This window comes from Piliocolobus tephrosceles, chromosome 3 (assembly GCF_002776525.5).
Source record: "Piliocolobus tephrosceles isolate RC106 chromosome 3, ASM277652v3, whole genome shotgun sequence".
NCBI classification, from domain to species: Eukaryota; Metazoa; Chordata; class Mammalia; order Primates; family Cercopithecidae; genus Piliocolobus; species Piliocolobus tephrosceles.
Genome location: NC_045436.1, coordinates 81,599,520 through 81,620,470, shown reverse-complemented (window position 1 = coordinate 81,620,470; position 20,951 = coordinate 81,599,520). Strand labels below are relative to the sequence as shown.

Sequence of the window (20,951 nt, the reverse complement as noted above, 5' to 3'; positions counted from 1 at the left end):
GTCAAGATCTCCAAACCAAGCAAGGATATTACTGAGTCAGCCGTGAAGAGGAAAACAGGCACAGAGTGGAAGGGAAAAATGGAACTCCTTGCTCCCATCATTTCAAATCTCAAATTCTGTTACATTCAAATGTCTTTGTCAACCTTCCCCATCTCTATACTTAAGTGGTCTGTCCTTGATGAGGTACAAATTGAAGTAATTTATGAGAAATATAATCCAAAGGTATTTCTGAATAGTTGAAATATTTCACTAATTCTATAAAAGTGGATATTTCACAAATCTATTAATTTCAGAGCTCTTTTGTCTGCGTATGTCTATTGTCTGAGAAGCTGTTTTCCTTTATGATCCCATTTTAGACTTTTCCCATATGGTAAACATTAAATGAACCCACTACTGTTTCCATGAAAATGAAATAAACATGGCTCTATTTGGATTCGAATATTATCATTAAATAAATACAGGTGGCTTCAAAACCTGGGTCATGCCTAAAAATTAATATCAATTTAAAATATGTTAAAATTGTTTTCCTGAATTACGATATTTATAAAAATATATTATCAATTGTTATTTTCTTAAGCAGGTTGAACATAATATTTGGCATATCCTGAAGTATTTTTCATGCTCTTCTAATGAAATATAAAGTTATAATTTACATTATCCAGAGCAGTTTCTTAATAAAGAGATTCTAAATCTTTGTGGATACATTATGCATTCCTTTCAACTTTTAATTGGTTATCTTCCTGCTGCATTAAATTTTTTTCTCACAGTACTATAAATACCAGAGGAATACTCTCTACATTCTATGTGAAAATTAGTTAGTATTTACACTTTAATGGTTTCACATATATTTATTATAAGTTTTGACATAAGCTGAGATTTTAGTAACTCAAATTGTGTTAGTACAAAACAGTCCCTGTCAGTGACAAACCTATGGTTACCATTAGGAGGGTGTGGTTTCTAGAAAATAACTTAATTATAGGTGTGGCAAGTTATTGAGCTGAAAGGAAAGGGGAGATGGCAAAATTAGAAGGTATTTTCTCAAATAAAAATGTCAGGTTAAGATGTTTCCATGTGTCAAAAGGGAAAGATGCTACTTAGTAAAAGAACATCTTAAGATTTCACCACCTATCAGCATAATTGTACTTTAAAATAATTTTTGTTTATCTCTACATTGTTACTGACTGAAAATATCTGGCACTGCTGCTGTTTTTTATGGAAGACCACTAATTAATGATTCAATTTTTTAGAGACATAGACCTCTTCAGATTATCCATTTCTCCTTGTGTGACTTTTGGTGGTTTATGTCTTTCAAGGAATTTGTCCATTTGTCTAAGTTATCAAATTTGTATCCATACTCACTATTATCCTTTTAATGTTCCTGGGTCAGTAGTAATCACTCCTATCTTATTCTTGATATTGGTAATTTGTATCTTCTCTCTTTCTTTTTTGGTTAGCCAGGCTAAAAGTGTATCAATTTGGTTGATCCTTTCAAAGAACCAGCTTTGGATTTTGTTGAATTTCTCTCTTATTTTCCATTTCATTGTTTTCTGCTCTAATTTTTATTATTTATGTTATTCTGCTTGCTTTACACTTAAATTGCTCATCTTTCTATAGTTTCTTAAGTGGAAGCATAGGTTATTAATTGTATATGTTTCTTCTTTTCTATTACAAGTTTTTAATGATAAAAATTTCCCTGTCCATACTTTTTATCTGCATTCCACAAACTTTGTTAAGTTGCATTTTAATTTATTTCAAATTATTTTAATTTCACCTTAGAAGTGTGTTACTTAATCTCTGAATTTGGGGTATTTTCCAACTATCTTTGTGTTGCTGATTTCTATTTCAATTCTATTGTGGTCTGATAACACACTTTGCATGATTTCTATTCTTTTATATTGAATAGAGTTTATTTTTTAAAGATGCAGCAGATGGCTTATCTTGGTGAATGTTCCAAATGAGTTTCAGAAAAACGTGCATTCTACTGTTGTTTGATGGAGTATTTTATAAATGTTAATTAAATCAAGTTGATTAATAATAGTGTTCAGTTCATTTATATACTTATTGATATTCTGTCTGCTGAGTCTATTAATTACTGAAAGACAGTGTTCAAATCTTACATAATAGTGGACTTGTCTATTGCTCTTTTCAATTCTAGCAGCTTTTGCTTTACATATTTTGATACTCTGTTGTTAAGTGCATACATGTTTAAGAGTTTTCTATTTTTTTGGAGAATATATCTTTATCATTATATAATGCTTCTGTTTATTCATGATAACTTTTCTTTTTCTAAAATCTTCTTTGTCTGAAATTAGTACAACTTTCCAGCTCTACTTTGATTAGTGTTATCATGGTATTAGGTTGGTGTACCTGTGTTTTGATCTCTGCTTCATTTTCTCATCCTTCTTGTATTCCAATTTCATTACATTACTTTCAATGCCATTTGTAAAACTGCAATTACTTTTGCACCAACCTCCAACCTACCTTGCTCCAACCCTTTCACTTTTCACTTTTGATTTACCCATGTCTTAATATTTAAACTGAGTTTCTTACAGACAACATATTATTGGGTCTTGCTTGTTATCCATTCTGGCAATCTTCGTCTTTTAACTGACATTCTTAGACTATTCACTAAACTTAAGTAGTGATTACTTGGCTTCAGTAACATGGTTGGGTTATATCTACCATACTTGTAATTTCTTTTTCCCTACATTTTTCTTTGTTACCCCGCTCTACCCCAATCTTTTCTGCTCTCTCTCAAAATTATTTGAGAATTTTGTAGGATTCCATTTTCTCTCTTCTTAGCCTACCATTTATAGCTTTTAAAAAAATTTTAGTAACTGCCCTAGAGTCTGAAATATACATTTTTAACAAACCTAAGTCCCTCCTGTCCCTTATATTGCTGTCATTACTTTCACTTATCCATATGCTGTAATCACTCAACACATTGATAGTGTTTACTTCAGACACACATTTATCTTTTAGATCAATTAAAAATAAGGAAAATGAAGGATTTTGTTTTTACCTTCATTCATTTATTCTCTGACGCTCTTTCTTCTTGCAGATCTAAGTTTCTCACCTATATTATTTCCTTTCTTTCCCAAATAACTTCTTTTAAAATTTCTTGCAGGGCAGATCTGCTGGTAATGAACTCGTTCATTTTTCTGTCTGAAAAAGTCCTTATTTCTCCTTCATTCTATATTCAGGATAATTTCACTGAATATAGAATTTTAGATTGGTGGGTTCCTTTTTTTCGCAATACTTAAAATATTTTACTTCACTATTTTCTTGCTTGTGTGGTTTCTGAAGAGAAATTCAACATAATTCTTATACTCGTTTCTCTACAGGTAAGTTATTTGTTTTCTCTGGGTTCTGACAAGATTTTCTCTTTTGTTTTCAGTTTTCTACAGATCAAATGTAATATGAATAGGTGTCAATATTTTATATTTATCTTTCTTTGTGTTACTTGAGCTTTCTATATCTGTGTTTTGATCGCTGCCATTAATATGTAAACATTTATTGTTCTTCATTTTCTCATTCTTCTTGTATTCCAATTACATGTATGTTAGAAATTGTCTCACATTTCTTAGATGTTTTGTCCTCTCTTTAAAAAACAAACAAACAAACAAAAAAACCTTCTTTCTCTTTACCGTTTATGTTTGGGAAATTTTCATTGACCTGTCTTCAAGTTCAATGATTCTTTTCTGACCTTTGTCAAGTCTACTAATGAACCTATTAAAGTTACTTTTTAATTTCTGATACAGTGATTCTGATTTCTAGCATTTCCTGTTGATTCTCAAAATTTATCTCTGTTTACATAATCAATATGTTCTTTCATGTTGTCTACATTTTCCATAAGATCCCTTTATATCTTAATCACTTTTAAAATCCCTCTCTGAAAATTTTATCACCTGTGTCGTATCTAATTCTAGTCTAATGCATGCTTTGTCTCTTTAAATTGTGTTTATCTTGCTTTAGGAATGCCTTGCAATGTTTGGTTTTGGTTTATGACTAGATATAAGGTAAATAGTCTTGTAGTGAAAGAATTTATAGGAATCTGTTTGGGAGTTGGACTGTATTTAATGTTTGTTGTAGCTATCGGTGCTAGCGGCTTTAAATTCCTCTACCATTTTTGTTTCTGTCTCTCTTTTGATTATGTACTTTTCTAAGTACTTTACCTAGAGAGAGTCTGGATCTTGCTGGGTTTTTTCGGCTGGTTGGTTGCGTTTTTTAAACAGTAATCCACTGTCATTACGCTGGAATCCTGCTGTGGTAACCATAAGGTTGTAGGGAAGGAAAGCATTCTATATTCTTATGATTAAGTCTTAGTCTTTTAGTGACTCTTCGCTGTGACTTTACAAGTGTTTTTGCTGTGGCATAGCTTCCCCTAATCCCCCTTAAGTGAGACAGGAAGGCCAGAGGGAGCCACAGTGAAATGATGTCCTTTCCCAGCTGGAATGAGGCTCTGGTAAAGTGTTTTCTTCTGGAGAGTAGGCCTGTGCTATGGAGAACATGCTGGAAGTATTTCACCATGATTATTCTTCCTCTGACCCCACCAGGGTTCCATGGGATCTTTCTCAGATCTGCATTGTACAAACCTGGTGGGATTCATGGAGGTAAATCCTACAAAAGTGTGGGAACCTCCTAAAACTACTGCCTCCAGGAGTTTCTCACTCTCAAACTAATCCATTCTCAGCTTTCAGACTTCCATCAAAATTAACACTTAAGTGCTCCTACTACTTTGTGGCTCCAGTGGCTTCTGCTCTAGGTAAGTAGATTTCAAATGACTCTCTCTTAATTCATTGTTTTCTCCAGCTTTTGAAATAGTGGATTGCCCTTGTCAGAGCTCAGAAGACAATACCCCAAAGTATGACGTCTTAGTGTGCTGCATACTTTGAACTAAAGAAGACAAAAGGGCCTCAGAAGCAAGGTCTTTCTGACCTTCCATCCTCATGTCTCCCACCCTTCTTCCTGCCCCTGATCCAGTCATAGAAGCAAGAATTCCTCTTCCCCAAGGCAGATCATAGAAACTGAAACTCCTCTTTCCCAAAGAGAACCACAAAACCAAAAAAGGTCTCCCTTCTCTCTTCTCCCTTAAAGATCTTCATTTCAGAGAAAACCTGCTCCATACATGGGAGGAAAGAATGTCTCATAGAGAAGCCAACAAAAGTCGGAACAGCCAGGCCTTACTGGGTCCTCCTCCCCTCAAGCTTGTTACCACTAGTTCATACTCTTTTGTTCAATCACTGTTCTACACGGCTGTTTATTCTTCAGTGAACCTAAGCATAAAAATACACAGTTTCCCCTGGGTCCTTGGGTCTTCATTTCTGAAGGCTCCTATAAATCTTTGATTAAATAAATTTGTTACCCTTTTCTCTTGTTAATCTGTCTTTTATTATAGGAATGACAGCTGTGAATCTTATGATGGTGAGAAAAGGTATCACACCTGCAACTAACACCTTCCAACTTTAGTTCTCTAATGGGTTCAAGAAACGTGGTCGATTTGTAGTTGTTCAGCTTTTTCTTGTAAAAATGGGCTCTTTACTGTTGGGGCTAAAATGATAAGTCTAAATATTACTTGTAAAACGTTTGTTTTCCTTATATATCTGTGCACATGTACTGGGTCATGATGTAAAATGTAGTTCTTACTAGTTGTTCTTAGTAGGGTTCAAAACATTTCAAAATACAGTGACATGAAGCAGAGAAAATAAGGCTCTGGGCCTATTTCTGCTGAGGCATTTTCCATCCATACTCCCAAACAGGTTCAAGTAACCACCTTGAATATTGATACAAAGCAGTCAACACTTTGGGAGAAAATTTCTCATCAATTTACAGAATACAACAGTTGAAACAAATACTTAAATAAGTTTAATTATGATAGTTGGTAAATAGTGGTTTATTTATCTATTTATTACAGATTTGTTGTTTAACCATGGAGATAATATTATGTCTTGGTATATCTTGGAAAGCATGACATATTCATTTTCTGATTTTCTTATAATTAATTTGAACTTTGACATGTTTTATTCTTTATACTGTCCTAGCCAGCAGGTATACTGAGCAAAAATTTTTAAGTAATGTGAATAATTACATTTGACATCTTAATCTGCTTTGGGGAAATATTATTTAAGTGCTTCTGAATCTGCAATATTGATGTTTCTATAGTGACTTTATTCTAACTAAATTTAAATTCTGAAACTAATTAGTTAGAAAATTTTATTCATTAAACCACTTAAGAATGTGACATAATGAAGTAGGGGGCATTGAGACAAGAAAGAAAGAAAAGGAAAGAGATGGAGTTTTTCTCATTTCACTTCTACATATGCTTATCCATGACAGAAAGCAGTGTCTGAAATGTTTATAAATGTTTAGTATAGAGTTTTTCCTTCTTATAATCCAACTTCAGTCTAAGCTGTGCAAGGAAATCCATACACACGCTTTCCACACAAACAGAAGTCTGTAAATGCTTTGTAAATAGACTGCATAATCACTATATTTTAAAAGGAATAAATGTTCAAAATGTGTTTGACATGATCTTTAATTTAAAATATTTTTGCCACATTTCCAAATTCATAACAAGATTGAGCATCTTTTTATTTCTAAATATGTTACAAAGTTCACATTTATGAGGTTTTGTAAGATGATTTTATTCTCTGATCATGAAAAGACATCATAAATGTAAAAACCAAGTAGTCTTACATTTATATTAAGATATCTGGAAATTAGTATCAGATTAATATTAGAGTTTGATTTTAGCACAATTATTGTTGCAAGTATGGTTATTCCATCTGGAATTTTAAATCTGATACAATTTATCATTCTATAAGCAAAGCTGAATAATCAAATGATTAGCTTTGTAAGTGAGATAAGGAAAAGATGAGAAGATTATATGTACAAATTGCACCATACTGATAAAATAATGGAGAAAACATGCTTTTCAGAGCCACAAAAATATACAAGAGACTTGGGGGGAAAAAAGACAGAAAGAGAATAAAATAGAGTTTATTAATAAAACTCAAAATAAATTGCTAATCCAAATGTCACAACAAAGCACACAATTTTAGTTATATGTTTAGTAATTGCCATATATTTAAATGCTCTCTGCTGACATGTTTAAAAATGTATGATGTTACTGGATGTCATTTCATTACATAGTATACAAACTAATTTCTCATAATTTGCATGTTCTTACTTTTGCAAATCCAGATTAATAATAACAACCTTGGTTATGTGAAAACTAAACACAGGAAACACCTGCAGAACAATATTAGTTTTTGTAGGGAAGTGAAACCGTTTATCATAAATTTATTGGAAGGAACTAAGGATGATGTTTTATACTTATTAAATCATAAACATTCTTACCTAAAGCTTTCATGCACCAGACTTTCTTACTCCAAAGGGCTGGCCGTGTTCTATTGCGCTTATTATTTGATGTAAATTCAACCTCCACAGTATCACCAATTACTTCATCTCTCAAAATTATGAATATTTCACCAGGATTCTGTAAGATGAAAATGTAACCCATTTAAGCATTTGAAAAAGTTTACATTAGCCAAAGAACCCATTACATTTCTTTATAATTAAGGTAATACACTATCATTGAATAAGTCTTCTATGGTGTTTTTATTTTCAACTGTATCCAGAAATAAAATACATAAATGTGATTCTCACCACAGTTTAAATATTATCAAATTTATTTTTATTGGATGTTCTTTTTTTCCCTCTTATGCCATGTTTTGCAACTTAAAGAAACAGTGTGAATATGGCCTCTTCCTTTTCCTCTTGCCTCTTCCTAAATATGGCTCTCTGTACCAGGGTATACGCATCATTTCACAGACCAGCAGAAGACTATAATTAAGTTGTTAACCAAATCATTTTTCCAAATCCCTTTTTTACTCCTTCGTATAACTTGGTTTCTTTATCTATAAATGATAGAATTGAAAAAGTTTAAGATCTCTTACAATTTAAATATAATGACTTTTCTTTTAAGAAGTCCAATAGTTTTATGTTTTATGTAGTAGAAGTTCAGTGGCTACTCTTTATTTATGATTAAGTGTCTGCGATGGTTTTTGAGTTGACTAAAGGTTATAAATCTAAAGTTTCTAGATTTAATTAAGATGGAAGAGCCACATCTATAAGGTGAAAAAGGTTACTGAATAACTCTTTGTGAAAAAATATTGAGAAACAATACTAGGAATGAAAGATTGGGGTTAATACAGAGAAAAGAAAGGCATAAACATTTATTATCTATTTTATACTAGCAATTATACTCAGCACTTTTTATATAAATATATTTCCTCTAATCCTAACTGAAACAGATAAACACAAAGGCATACATATAGAAAGACAAACACAGACACACAGACACACACACACACACACACACACCCCAAAATAAACAGATAAGGCTATTTCTTTTTCTCATTTAAGAAAAGGACAACTAATATATAGAATTACATTCTGAAGTCTAATCAGAAATATTTAATTTCCAAATCCACACTACTCCTTATATCATGCTGTCAAATCCCACGAAAAAGCTAAAATAAAACATTCTTTTTATGATTATCTTAGATATCACCTTTCAAAAGCTTTCTTCAAGTCATACTAACTTTCAATTCCATGCTAAAAAAAAAAAACAGGGATTGTACTTATATGCTTTTATAAAATCATGTTTATCAAAAAGTTACTAATTTCAAGATTCTCTTAAATGCCCCTAAGTATAAATTACTGACCAATAAAACTTACATCTTTATGCTTTATCCCAAAAAGCTTCTAACTATGTTGATGTTACAGAATCATTTCAGCTCACACAAAAATCTACTTCAGGCATTTTCCACCAGAGTCTAATACTCCCAAATATTTGTCCATAGGGTATTTTGAACTAAATTTCTCCTCAGAATTTACAGTGCTCATCGGGAAAGGATCCTATTTCAAAGGAACTCCCACTATTCCACCTGTTGCTCTTGCCCCACACATGCAACATGCCAGAAAAGCAGGAGTGTAAGCCCTCCTGTTCCTCACATCTGCAACCTCCTCTTCACAGGGCCTCGCTTCTGGCAGTTCTTTTGTTCCTTTTGTTTCTCATATCTGCCCCTTTACCTGAAATCTTTAAGAGCCAAATAATGTCTTTCCATTTCACTTGGGCTCACTCAAGATCCTCTGCTTTAAAGTTCAGAGATATTTCCTGTGTGTGCATCATTCCTTGTTTAACTTTGACTTATGCCTTTCCACATTTGGCCAGTGCACATGCACTCTCCCAGTGTTTTATCCACCCAACCGACTCCCTACTTATGACTGCTTCTGACACATCAGATTTCCCATTCAGGGTCAAGCGCAGTGGCTCACGCCTGTAATCCCAGTACTTCGGGAGGCTGAGGCAGGTGGATCACCTGAGGTCAGGAGTTCAAGACCAGCTTGGCCAACATGGTGAAACCCCGTTTCTACTAAACATATGAAAATTACCTGGGCATGGTGATGCATGCCTGTAATCCCAGCTACTCAGGAGGCTGAGGCAAGAAAATTGCTTGAGTCCGAGAGGCAGAAGTTGCAGTGAGCCGAGATCACACCACGGCACTCTAGCCTGGGCGACAGAGCAAGACTCTGTCTCAAAAAAAAAAAAAAAAAAAAAAGGCAGGACTCCACCTTTCAACCATTTCCACAGAAAAGCTCTAAACAAAAGACAAGCACACTGACCACCCCAAATGAGGCACTCATATCTTCATTTGTACCCATGGCCAGCTTCACGGGCCCATGACCTTACAGTCATACAGGGCCCCACACTTAGAAGGCCCTGTATTTGGTTTAATATTCTGCTGTAATTACTTTGACATTATAATAATTTGAACATGGTACTTCGTACTTTCATTTTGCACTGTAAACTAGGTAGCCGGGCCTGCTTGAACAGAATGTTGGTATGATATTTAATTCCTTTTCTCCTTCTATATCCCCATATTTATCCTCTCCAACAATGTCCAACTCAGATCTCACCAGTTTCACAAAATCCTCCTGCAACTTCAGCTCACAAGTTTTAGAACTTTCAAAGGAACACTAGAGCACTGCATATCCATAACCATCATTTGACTATTACTAAGAGTCATGCTCTCTACTACTGATTAGTTTTTCATGTCTGTGTCTTGCCTTTCTAGCTAGATTTTAAACATCCTAAGGGTGTTTTTGTTTTCTTATATTATTGTAGCACCTTTCAAAAATTATTCACATAAACACATTCTGTATATAAATTTTTAAATTAAGATGGAGTAAGTCTGTAAAAAGATGACATTTTTAAATTGAGTATGGTCAGCTCTGTTCCATACTTCTCTCAGTACTCAAAGCTTCCTCTACTCCTGGGAGTAAGCACTGGCTCTTAATTATATGAGTAAATTTAATTCAGTGGAGAAAATATTAGGAACCCCAAATGATCATAAACTGGTTTTACCACTTATGAAGCTATTGTTTTGCTCCCAATCTTTCTGACTCCTCTATGAATCCCTTATTTGGGTCAGAGCATTCAGGGAAACAAGGGGTTATGACAATTATCACTTCCAAACTTTAAAGCTTGGCTACATTGGTCATAAGCCTTGAGACCTAACAAAAGAGGTAAAATTTGGTCAGCAATGTTGTATTTGTATCCGAATCTCTGAGGTAGGACACAGGCATTATTTTGTGTGTGTGAAAACTCCCCTAGTAGTCCCTGTATGTAGTTTAGTTTTTGATAACCACTTACTTAAAAGAAAGAGACATCTTTTGGTCACTGTAAAACTTCACCTCTGAGAAGGCATCACTTCACAATACAGACATTTCAGGCATTAATGCACACAATCATCTTTTGCTGCTTTTACTGTATTTTTCAATTAAATCACAGGATTGGGCTTTAAGTTAAGGTTGGTTACCAAGGACTAGTTTGTGATTTGGTATCAGAAGTAAGTGGGTAGTGCTATTAACTTTTGTACACTGTTTTAAATTGTATTCAGAGTCAACAGATGAACTGGTAAAAAGGTTATCTCTGAAATTCTTCTAGCCCTTAAGACTCACATTCTTTCATGGCATCTCAATTTATCTCTATATTTGTTTATTACATAATCCATGGTCTGTCCTATGGGCTTGAAGACTCATATTAGGGTTTTAGCCTTAAGAGTGTGTCAATGAACAGGTCATATAAAATAAAGACCTTTATTAGGGAATATGGTGTGTGGTAGGATTCTGATTTTAAAAACATTTAATAAAATTAATATGATCCAAATGCTGATAAAGCCACTTTAAAGGTCTTTTGTGGTTGCACGATGACTTTCAGAATTAAATTTTCTCAAGAAATCAATAAGTGACGCAACTGGTTTTTTAAATGTCTCTATCTTAACATCAGAATAGCAGCAGTATGAAAATAAAATAAAAATAAAAGAATTAAGGTTGATTATACTAAAGGAAGTAAGAGATTTGGGGAGAAGGAAAGTTGAGATTACAGTGGGCAGATTCTACCAAAAGGAAGGGAAAATGATACATTTAAAGATCTGGGTTTAAAGAAAAAAAGAGATAAAGAAAATAAGCTCACTCTTAATTGTTCTTTAGGATGGAGCTACTGCGGAGAAAATATAGAAGTCATTTCTGAATCTGTGGCTAGGGATCACAAAAATAAGATTTAACCTTGACACTGTTGATATTTTTTGACCAAATGTGTAATTGTTGTGGGAGCTGTTGTGTGCATTACAGGAAGTTGAGCAGCTTTCAGAGTTCTACCCACTAAATGCTAGTAGCAATCCCCCAGTTATGACAATCAAAAATGTCTGCAAGCTTTGCCAAATATCCCCTTGGTAGAGAGGGTCAAAATCACCTTCATTGGAGAGCCACTGCTCTGGGGGGTGTTTGCCGGAGTAAAGGACTGCACAGGGAAGAGAAGTTACTAAAAAATAGACCAGGTCTAGTTCTGGTTTTGGTGTAATTTCAATGGGAGAGTACCTCACACGTGGATTTTTCATCAGGGAGATAAAATTGGGTGAGATTCATTTGAACAGTGGATGCATTTGGGAGACCTAGAACTCACATCTCTCATGGTCAATTAACCCACACAAAAAAATCAAGAGGCATATGCCAGACAAACAAATGTCTTGGCCCATAAACAAAGAAAAGTTCAAAAAAATATACTAAAACAAGAAGAGTGTGCCAGTCATACAGAAAGTAAAAGAAGAGGTCAAATTAAGAAGCAGATTGGAACTGCTAAAACTCACCTAGGTATTTCCCTAGGTATGTAAGATAATTAATTTACATAAATAGGACAATGGAGGGATATCTTCATTAGTGCATGGGGGAAAAAAAGTTAAAGAAATAAAGTAAAATATTTTTCTGCTGTTTGAGAAGTAGCACAAAATTTTCAAGGTCTAGGAAATCCAAATTTGTGAAAAAGAGCAGTGCTAGGAAGAGTGACAAGGCAGAGGAATCAATATTCTCAAGCTCCAAGGGTCACAGGCAATAGCAACAGCACCCACTACCTTAATTAACGATAGACTAAAGTTAATGCTCCAGAGCAGATGAGGGCACAGAGAAGAGAATTTCTCTAGGAGGCAGGTCCATAGACCTCAGCAATTCTACAGCAAGAGCCAGCAGCAGGAATAATTTAAACTAACTCCCTTTTCATCAGGGAGAATGAAAATTATGCAACTATAAAGAACTCACAGTCAACCCAGTGTTAGCATGCTGGAAACACAAAACTAAAAAGAGAAATTAACAGGGTTTGAAGATACTAGGTGTAAATCAGGTACATCTTAAAGAAGACCTGGCGACTGACTGAGTTAGTATTGTAAAATTTCTAGATTTTTTAGGATGATAGGGAAACCTCAACTATCATTTCCTTAAGGCAGTAGTCTTAAGTGGTCTCTATTCACAGATTACTTGGAATACTTCTCAGAAATGAATTGGAGTTCAAAAGTTGTGCTTTCAGACAGTTGCCATAGGCTGAAAGTTGTCGTGGCAAGTCTGAAACATGATTTTCACTCAGTGGGTAAAAGTGATCTTTTCTATGGTAGTTGGCAATAGTCTTACAGATTCAGACTATACTAAAATCTAGGTTCTGAAAACAACAAAATCTTGTCTGGGATAACTATTTTTGGTCCAATGATTAGCTTACTTTGATGAGAATGTGGGGCTGGCAATAAAATAACTTTGTATAGCCTTTTAAATGTTTAGGATTCTTTAAAAAGTGGGGAACCTAAAAGAAATTTTAATTGAAATAATTTAAATCCAAGAGTCTGAAAGAATTGTATCAATGTCAATAAAAAACAGTCCATGATTCTCCTACTGAAAAAAACCCTTATCTAACTAGCTATCTACATAATACATCTTTGCTTAGATAGCAGTGAGGTTTGATTTTGCGACTGATTTCTTTGAAAATTTAGTAAGAGAAGGGTCTTGTAGTGCTCCAATTTTACTGTTGCAGATATTTTTAAAAGCAGCTACTTAGACTCGTTGTATAACTCCTGTTGAGCTACTTTTAGTTTCAGAGGGTTTTCTTTTTTCTGCTTTGATTTCATCTACTTGAGAGTAGTTGCCATTTTTTTATTACACTTCTTTTCTGTCTTTTCCATTGTTTCTGTCTCAGTAGGAGCCACGAGTTCTGACTGTTTAGCCTGATCTCCTTCCTTTATGTTCTGAGTCCTTGTAATTTTTCTTTGCCTGATCATCTGTGTCAGTTTCCTCACACCTGTATAGTTCAGTCTCCTGGGGTCTCTAAGGTAGTGTCAAAGCATTTTTTTGTTCCTCTGGAACTGAGAACAAATAGCTTAAAACAGCAATTCTTCTGCTCAGGCATGGGGTAAGGGTCTAGAGAATGAGGGTGAGGAAACTAAACTTTACCCCTCTACACAGGATATTCCACTTCCATCAGAACCACTGATACCAGTAGGATCAGGAGACCCACCCAAAGGTCAGTGAGCCCCTATCACTGGCTTCTATCAGAAAGACTCCTTTAGGCAACTCCCATAAGGCTCTCCTGTATATCTGCCTCTTTATACTCAAGGATGCCACAAACTGAGGCCCAGCATCTTTTTCTTGTCCTAAGATTATGTAGTCAGAGATTTGGAAAGGCTCATTTTAGTGGTTCATTCCAAGCAAGATTTAGGAGGAAGACATGCTGGGAACATACATTCCCACAGTCACTTGCTCAGAAATCATGCCTCCACATTATACTCTTACTTCCTGAAGGACCATCTCATCTAACTTTTATGGTATTTCCACTTAATGTCAGCCTTTAATACATGTTTCATCATTGAAAAATTGGTGTTTTAAAATTCTATCCAAGGGTATGTTTCCCTTTAGGAAAATAGATCTTTAACCTATTTAATGTGAATCTAAATTTATTTTAATTAGCTTGATAGCTATGGCAATTGTACATCTATTTGCAAAATGTGAAGTAACAGTTGATAAAATTAAGCTTCCATATAACCTTCACTATTTAATTTTTCAGCAATTATGTAACAAATGCCTATTCAATTATCATCCAGTGTGTATCGAATGCCTACTAATTGTCTAAGTTCAGAGGATAGCCATGAACAAAGTAGACAAAAATGACAGCTATGTTGGAGTTTGCATTCTTGTGAAATACAATATCTATTAAAAAATAACAGGTGGGCTGGATGCGGTGGCTCATGACTTGTAATCTCAACATTTTGGGAGGCTGAAGCAGGAGGATCGCTTGAGGCCAGGAGTTAAAGACCAGCCTGGGCAACATAATGAGATCCTGTCTCTACAAACAACAACAACAACAACACAGTGGGGTCACTTAAATAACAAGGTGTCTTTACTGACCTCACATGGAATTTCAGCGGGAAGCACCACTGCTAGTGGTTTGGTGTTTCTTGAAGCTTCCGGCAGTTCTTCAATTTCCTTTCTCTTACTTATTTCCCTAGAATGTTTTACTCGTAGGTCTGTTGGAACGTTGACCTCAAGGTAGTCTTCAGAATCTAGAGAAAATTTTATGAATGCAGATTATCATATAACTAAAGCCACAATATTTCCTCCATTGTTATAAAGACTAATTGCTGAACAACCAATTTAATATATGGGAAAACCGAACTGAGTTTAAGATAGCTGAAATAATTGAACCACTGTTAATAATTAAAATAATGCTTCACAATTTAACTAGTTTTATAATCATTATGACTAAACTAAATCAAATATGTAATACTATGTTCATCTACTAGTTAAGTGTTTTCCAAAAAATAGAATCCAGTCACCATTTATATTTTCTCTTAATATTAAAACAGTAGATCTGTAAAACATAAAACCATTTGTTTTCCATGATGGTTATTAAGGACATTTAAGTCGGAACAATTTAAATCAGAATAGTTATTTGCCCTTTACATATTTCTAATTTTAAAAAACAGAAAGCACAATTATGGGACAATCACTAAATAAATTAAACTAGTATTTATTTCTAGGATATACTAGTTTAATAGTGAAATACTAGTACTCATCAAAATGTTAATGCATTCTATGGAAATAAGTGCCTATATCAAATAAATTGGGTTTACTTATATCAGTATTACTAAGAACACTGAAATATGCTAATGTAAATTTCCGATCTCAAAGAAGGAGCATAGAATCTGATTTTAAAAATTTTAACAGTAATTTAGCATTTAGTCTTAATCATTAAAACATTGTTCTCTATTTGGAAAAAAATGAGTTAAGAGAAATAGATAATGTTTTATTATTATTCAGTGTCTCAAAGCCCAAAATGTTTCACTAGGGCACAGAACCAATGCAGCTAAAATTAAGACTCTTGAAATGAGGAGGTCACATCTATAAACTCATGTCCACCCAAAAGCACCCCTCAAACCCCCCAAGAAGGGAACTAGAATAAAGAAAAGCAGCCCCTGACAGTTGGAAACTAACCTGGCACCATGAGAATGCCTTGGTTTTCTGGAAGCCATCCTGGCACTCAGAGGCAGAATCTGGTTTTCTGCTGAGTACCAGCAACATCAAAATTAGACAAGGCCACTCTGTCACCATGATGAACCAAGAGAGGGACAAGACCACGTTGTAATCATGTCAGAATCTAGATAAAATAATGAGCACTGCCCAAACCACAAAAATGACCAAGTCCTGGCTAGTACGAATGACTGTTTCTTTAGCAATTCCGGCCTCATCTCATTTCTCCTGCCCTCTACATGGTGTGATCCACTCGTCCTAGTTTGTCTGGGAATTTCCTGGTTTGGGCTCTGAAAATGCCTTGCCCTAGGAAACCCCTCACTCTCAAGCAGACCAGAAAAATTGGTCCCTCACTTCCAAGTAGAGTCATTAATATTCCATTAACATGTCAAATCATAAAATTACGCCTGCTTCTTGATAGCAGGCAAACTATATCCAAGCTCTGCTTCCTTGAACCCTCCCTCAAATCACTTCACACAAGTCTAAATCTTCCAAGTCCTTTCTAACGCCCTTTTCCTGAGATACCCCATGGTTCTCCCTGATGTGCCTTCTCTTTATTACAACAAGAAAAAACATCCAAACACTTCAAGTGCAGGTACTTTCCTGGTGGTCTTTGGCTAAGCAGCATTGACAGGGTAAAAACATAGAGACAAAGGCGGTAAGAGAAGTCACCAGCTTCACATAGGTAATTCTATCAGAAAAGCAGAGTAACAAAAGAGAGCCTCCCTTGAGAGGGAGGAGCTGTCCCCACGCTGTGTCTGAAAATGAAAGTTGTCTTGTTTTCTTCTGTCTTATGAAAGTTGAAGAACTAAGGCACAAAGGCACCTAGGATTTCCAGCTTGCTCTCAGTACTAGTCTTGTTTGAAATGAAAAACAGTCCTTATTTCACTAACAATTTAAAACACTTTCATAAGCAATTTCTCTCTCTCCCCCTCTCTCCCTGTCTCTCTCTCTCCCCCCGCCCCCCCCTTCTACCCACACACATAGACATACACAAATGAAAACAGTGAAAGGTTGTATAAAACTGGCTCACTACTTTTGTGAGTTTGTAGAAAAACTAAGAAATAGATTTTATTTAATACACCTTAAAAGGAGAAGTCATTCCACCATGGCAGTATCCAGGATTTTCTGCTAATTCTTCTGATATTAGGTTAAAAAAAGTTATTTTATTTACCCTGGGGACATAAAAACAAATGTACAAAAAGACTTATCTCTATGAATATTCACAGAAGTAGTGTTTGTAATGGAGAAAATTGGAAGCAATCTAAGAAATAAGGAATAAGATAAAAATGTGATAAAAGTTGTCACTAATAATTCTATCAAGGAGTATTTAACAACAAGCAACAAGTTTATGTTATAACTGAAAAAAATTCAAGTTAAAAAATTGTCAATTTAGTAGGTTTTCATTCTAGTAAAATAAAAACTGTACATATACAGAGCTGTGTAGAGGGAATTAAAGACATAAACTTGAATGAATGAGAATAGACTAGCCATATATGTGTGTGTATATATATAACCCCAAAATAGATTTTTCTACACTGAAAATGTATTTGTTTTACAGTTTTAAATTATATATGTCCATTTAATTCAAGAGAGGAATGAAATGATGAAGATTGCAGACTGAGAACATGTATCTATTTTCCTACTCTACAACATATAAATGCAATAATAGAAAAGATTGCTTTTAAGATAACGAATGTATTAAAGCACTAGAAATTCATAAATGGTGCAATTACACAAGAACAAATTTTGAGGAGTTTCTCAAAGATAAAAGTAAATCTGGAACTAAATGAACAGAGACATCACAACAGAGAAAACGGAGCCCAAAACATGATTGGAAAAGACAACCTCAAATAGAAAATTCGTTTTCCAAAATTAATTATTTTCCAAAACTAAATAAACCACAAACTTAAAATTCAAAGAGCAGAAGAAGGTCCTGGGACAAAGATAATGTTAATAAGTTAAAACCTAATTTGGAACAGAGATAACTGGGACTTTCCTAGCTGCTACTTCTACTGAGCAAAAGGAAGTTTTGCTTTTACCCTAAGAATAAAACTAGACTATTTTAAAATAAAATTAGCTAGTACTGGGACTAGATAAGGGAACAGAATGGAACCTGATGTACTTACCACCCTTCCCAAAGACAACAGAGAAAGAAAAACTGATAAGAGAAGGGGTAACTCCAGCATTTTTTCCCAAGGGTTAAATTTGTAGGCTTGGCTCTCTACTTTGCAGGTGTTTTGACCAGGAGATTCATAGAAGCAACAACTATTAACTGACAGTGATGCTCAACTAAAAATTTAAACCGCCACCCAAGATTATCCTTCTGCTCTCCTTCTATGCTATTGCCCACCCAAATTCACTCACTCTTCCTCTGGGGCACCTTTTCTTAGCAACACCCTAGTCGAACTTCACACCTCTATATCTCTAGTGCATACAATTGTGCCTGGCACATGGTAGAGACTTAATAAATACTTGTTGCCTGTTTTAATAAGCAAATAAATCCATGCCTAGTTAGGTTTCCTTAAATGACTTATATCTCAAGGACAGTAATTTATTCTATCTACCACATGCCTTGCTCTGAAAAAGGCTTAAGGACATATTATGGCTGTTTTGATGTTCTATCCAGATCATTCAAACTTTCTCCACATCAGCAATAAAGTTATTTTGCTTTCTTATCATTTGTGTGTTCACTGGAGTAGCACTTTTAATTTTCTTCAAGAACTTTTCCTTTGCATTCACAACTTGGCTAACTGTTTGGAGAAACAATCCTAGCTTTCTGCCTATATTGGCTTTCAACATGCCTTTCTCACTAAGCTTAATCATTTCTAGCTTTTGATTTTAAGTGAGAGATGTGTGACTCCTCCTTTCACCTGAACACTTGGAGGCCACTGTAGGCTTATTAACTGGCCTAATTTCAATAGTGTTTTGTCTCAGGGAATAGGGAGGCCCAAGCAGAGGGAGAGAGATGGGAGAATACCCAGTCAGTGGAGCAGTCAGAATACACAAAACATCTATTGCTTAAGTTCACTGTCTTGTATGGGTGCAGTCCATGGCACCCAAAACAATTCCAATGGTAACACCAAAGGTCATTTGTCACAGATCACTACAACAGACATAATGATAATGAAAAAACTTTGAAATAGTGCAAGAATCACCAAAATGTGACATGGAAACATGAGGCAAGTGCATACTGTTGGAAAAATGGTGCCAATAGACTTGCTCAACATAAGGTTGCCACAAACCTTCAATTTGTAAAAAATGCAGTGTCTGTGTAGCACAGAAAAGCAAAGCACAGGATGGGCGTGGTGGCTCATGCCTGTAATACCAGCACTTTGGGAGGCCAAGACAGGCAGATCACTTGAAATCAGGAGTTCAAGACAGCCTGGCCAACATGGTGAAACCCCATCTCTACCAAAAAATACAAAAAAAGAAAAAAAAAATTATTTGGGTGTCATGGCACACACCCGTTATCCTAGCTACTCACGAGGCTGAGACAGAAGAATTGCTTGGGCCCAGGAAGCAGAGGTTGTGGTGAGCCTAGATCATACCACTGCACTCCAGCCTGGGTGACAGAGCAGGACTCCCTCTCAAAAAAAACCAACCAAACAAACAAACAAAAAGACACCCAAACGCGAACGCAAAGCAGAACAAATCAAGGTATACTCATATTAAGTGCAATAATGAAAATATTTTATATTTTAATGAGTTTTTACAGGTTATCAAGACTTTTGCCAACACTGTATTTCATTCTGAACACACACTTAAAAATATAATCCCTGTCCAGTGATGGATAACTTAATTTCTGTCAAACATTTAAAACTATTTGTAGACAGTTCTTAAACTCTGTGGCTCAGAAACTGTTCCTCCCCAGTAAAATGTGAAGTCAAACAGAATCTTTCTCTCCTCTTCTAACACTTTTCTAAAATGTGCAGAGAATACAGTGTTTTGCATTAAACAGGCATAGACAACTAAAAAGCAGATAGAATTAACCTAGGAATAAAGTAACAGAGCCATAAGTAGTAAATTCAATAGAAAAATCCAAATTTTCCAAAGTAAATAAATGACGACATTTTCTGGCCAGAAAATGAAACTTCACTGTTGTTTAGATAACAATTTGAGTTAATTTTCTTTTCTATAAGCTTTAAATAGTTTAGAAGGTAATTAGACACAATCATATATATACACACACATACAAATTTTATTGTGTATATATACACACACACAAATTTTTAATATATAGTATGTGTTAATACATATATTATCTATATCTCCATGTCCTAAGAATATGAGTGTTTGTATACATATGCTTATATATTTGTGTGTGTGTGTGTGTGTGTGTGTATGTGTGTGTATCTTCATGTCCTAACTAAAAACACCACCACCACTGTATGTTAAGCTAAAGACATGTATCAGGCATTCAGGTGGTTGGCCTCCTCAGAAGTGGGTCTTAAACTTAAAATGGTGAAGAGAAGAGAGAGAACATTCTAGCCATTGGACCTATATTCTCATAACTCCTTTCTCCAATCTCCATGAGATCGAGGAAGTGACTAGCACTTAATAACTACTGGTAAAATGCATTATTGTATTTCAACTGAACATACTTCAAGGAGATGAGGTTGAAAGAAGTGGATTAAGAGTACAAAAGTACCAAACCTCTCTTTGAGAAAGGCCTACCTGAAGTTGCCATGAGACTCAGGGAAGTAATAACAACTTTAATGTTTCCATTTCTGGTATTGCCTTCAGTATACTACAGGTTTTTACATGTAACTGTGGAACCTAGTGTGATAGGCTTAAGTAAAGTACCAGGGGCCAAGTGCAGGGAAGTAAGAGCAAGGCATGTATATCCAGCCCCAGTTGTCTCCGTGGTTCAGCAGATAAGGGGATACGCCTATGAAGCAGCTAGAACTTGGAGAGTGATTGTATGGCTGAAAGGGAGAGGTGGGAGGATGCTAGAAGGGCCTGAACAAGATCCTGGAAAGAGAGACTAGGAAGAGAATGAAGGGACATCCATCTCTAATGCCTAAAAGTTAGAGACACTT

General features: G+C 35.0%; 1 protein-coding gene across 7 annotated transcripts in view; it reads right to left on the bottom strand.

Moving 5' to 3' along the window:
* Positions 1-20,951, bottom strand: part of LOC113224983 (B-cell scaffold protein with ankyrin repeats) — a 227,903-nt gene that overhangs the window by 146,214 nt on the left and 60,738 nt on the right. For all 7 annotated transcript variants that reach the window (XM_026455030.1, XM_026455025.1, XM_026455026.1 and 4 more), the window contains 2 exons: positions 14,788-14,942; positions 7,360-7,498 (listed from right to left, as the gene is read on the bottom strand). In XM_026455030.1, coding sequence (XP_026310815.1) covers positions 7,360-7,498; positions 14,788-14,942 — 294 coding nt within the window. The remainder of the gene's footprint in view (positions 1-7,359; positions 7,499-14,787; positions 14,943-20,951) is intronic.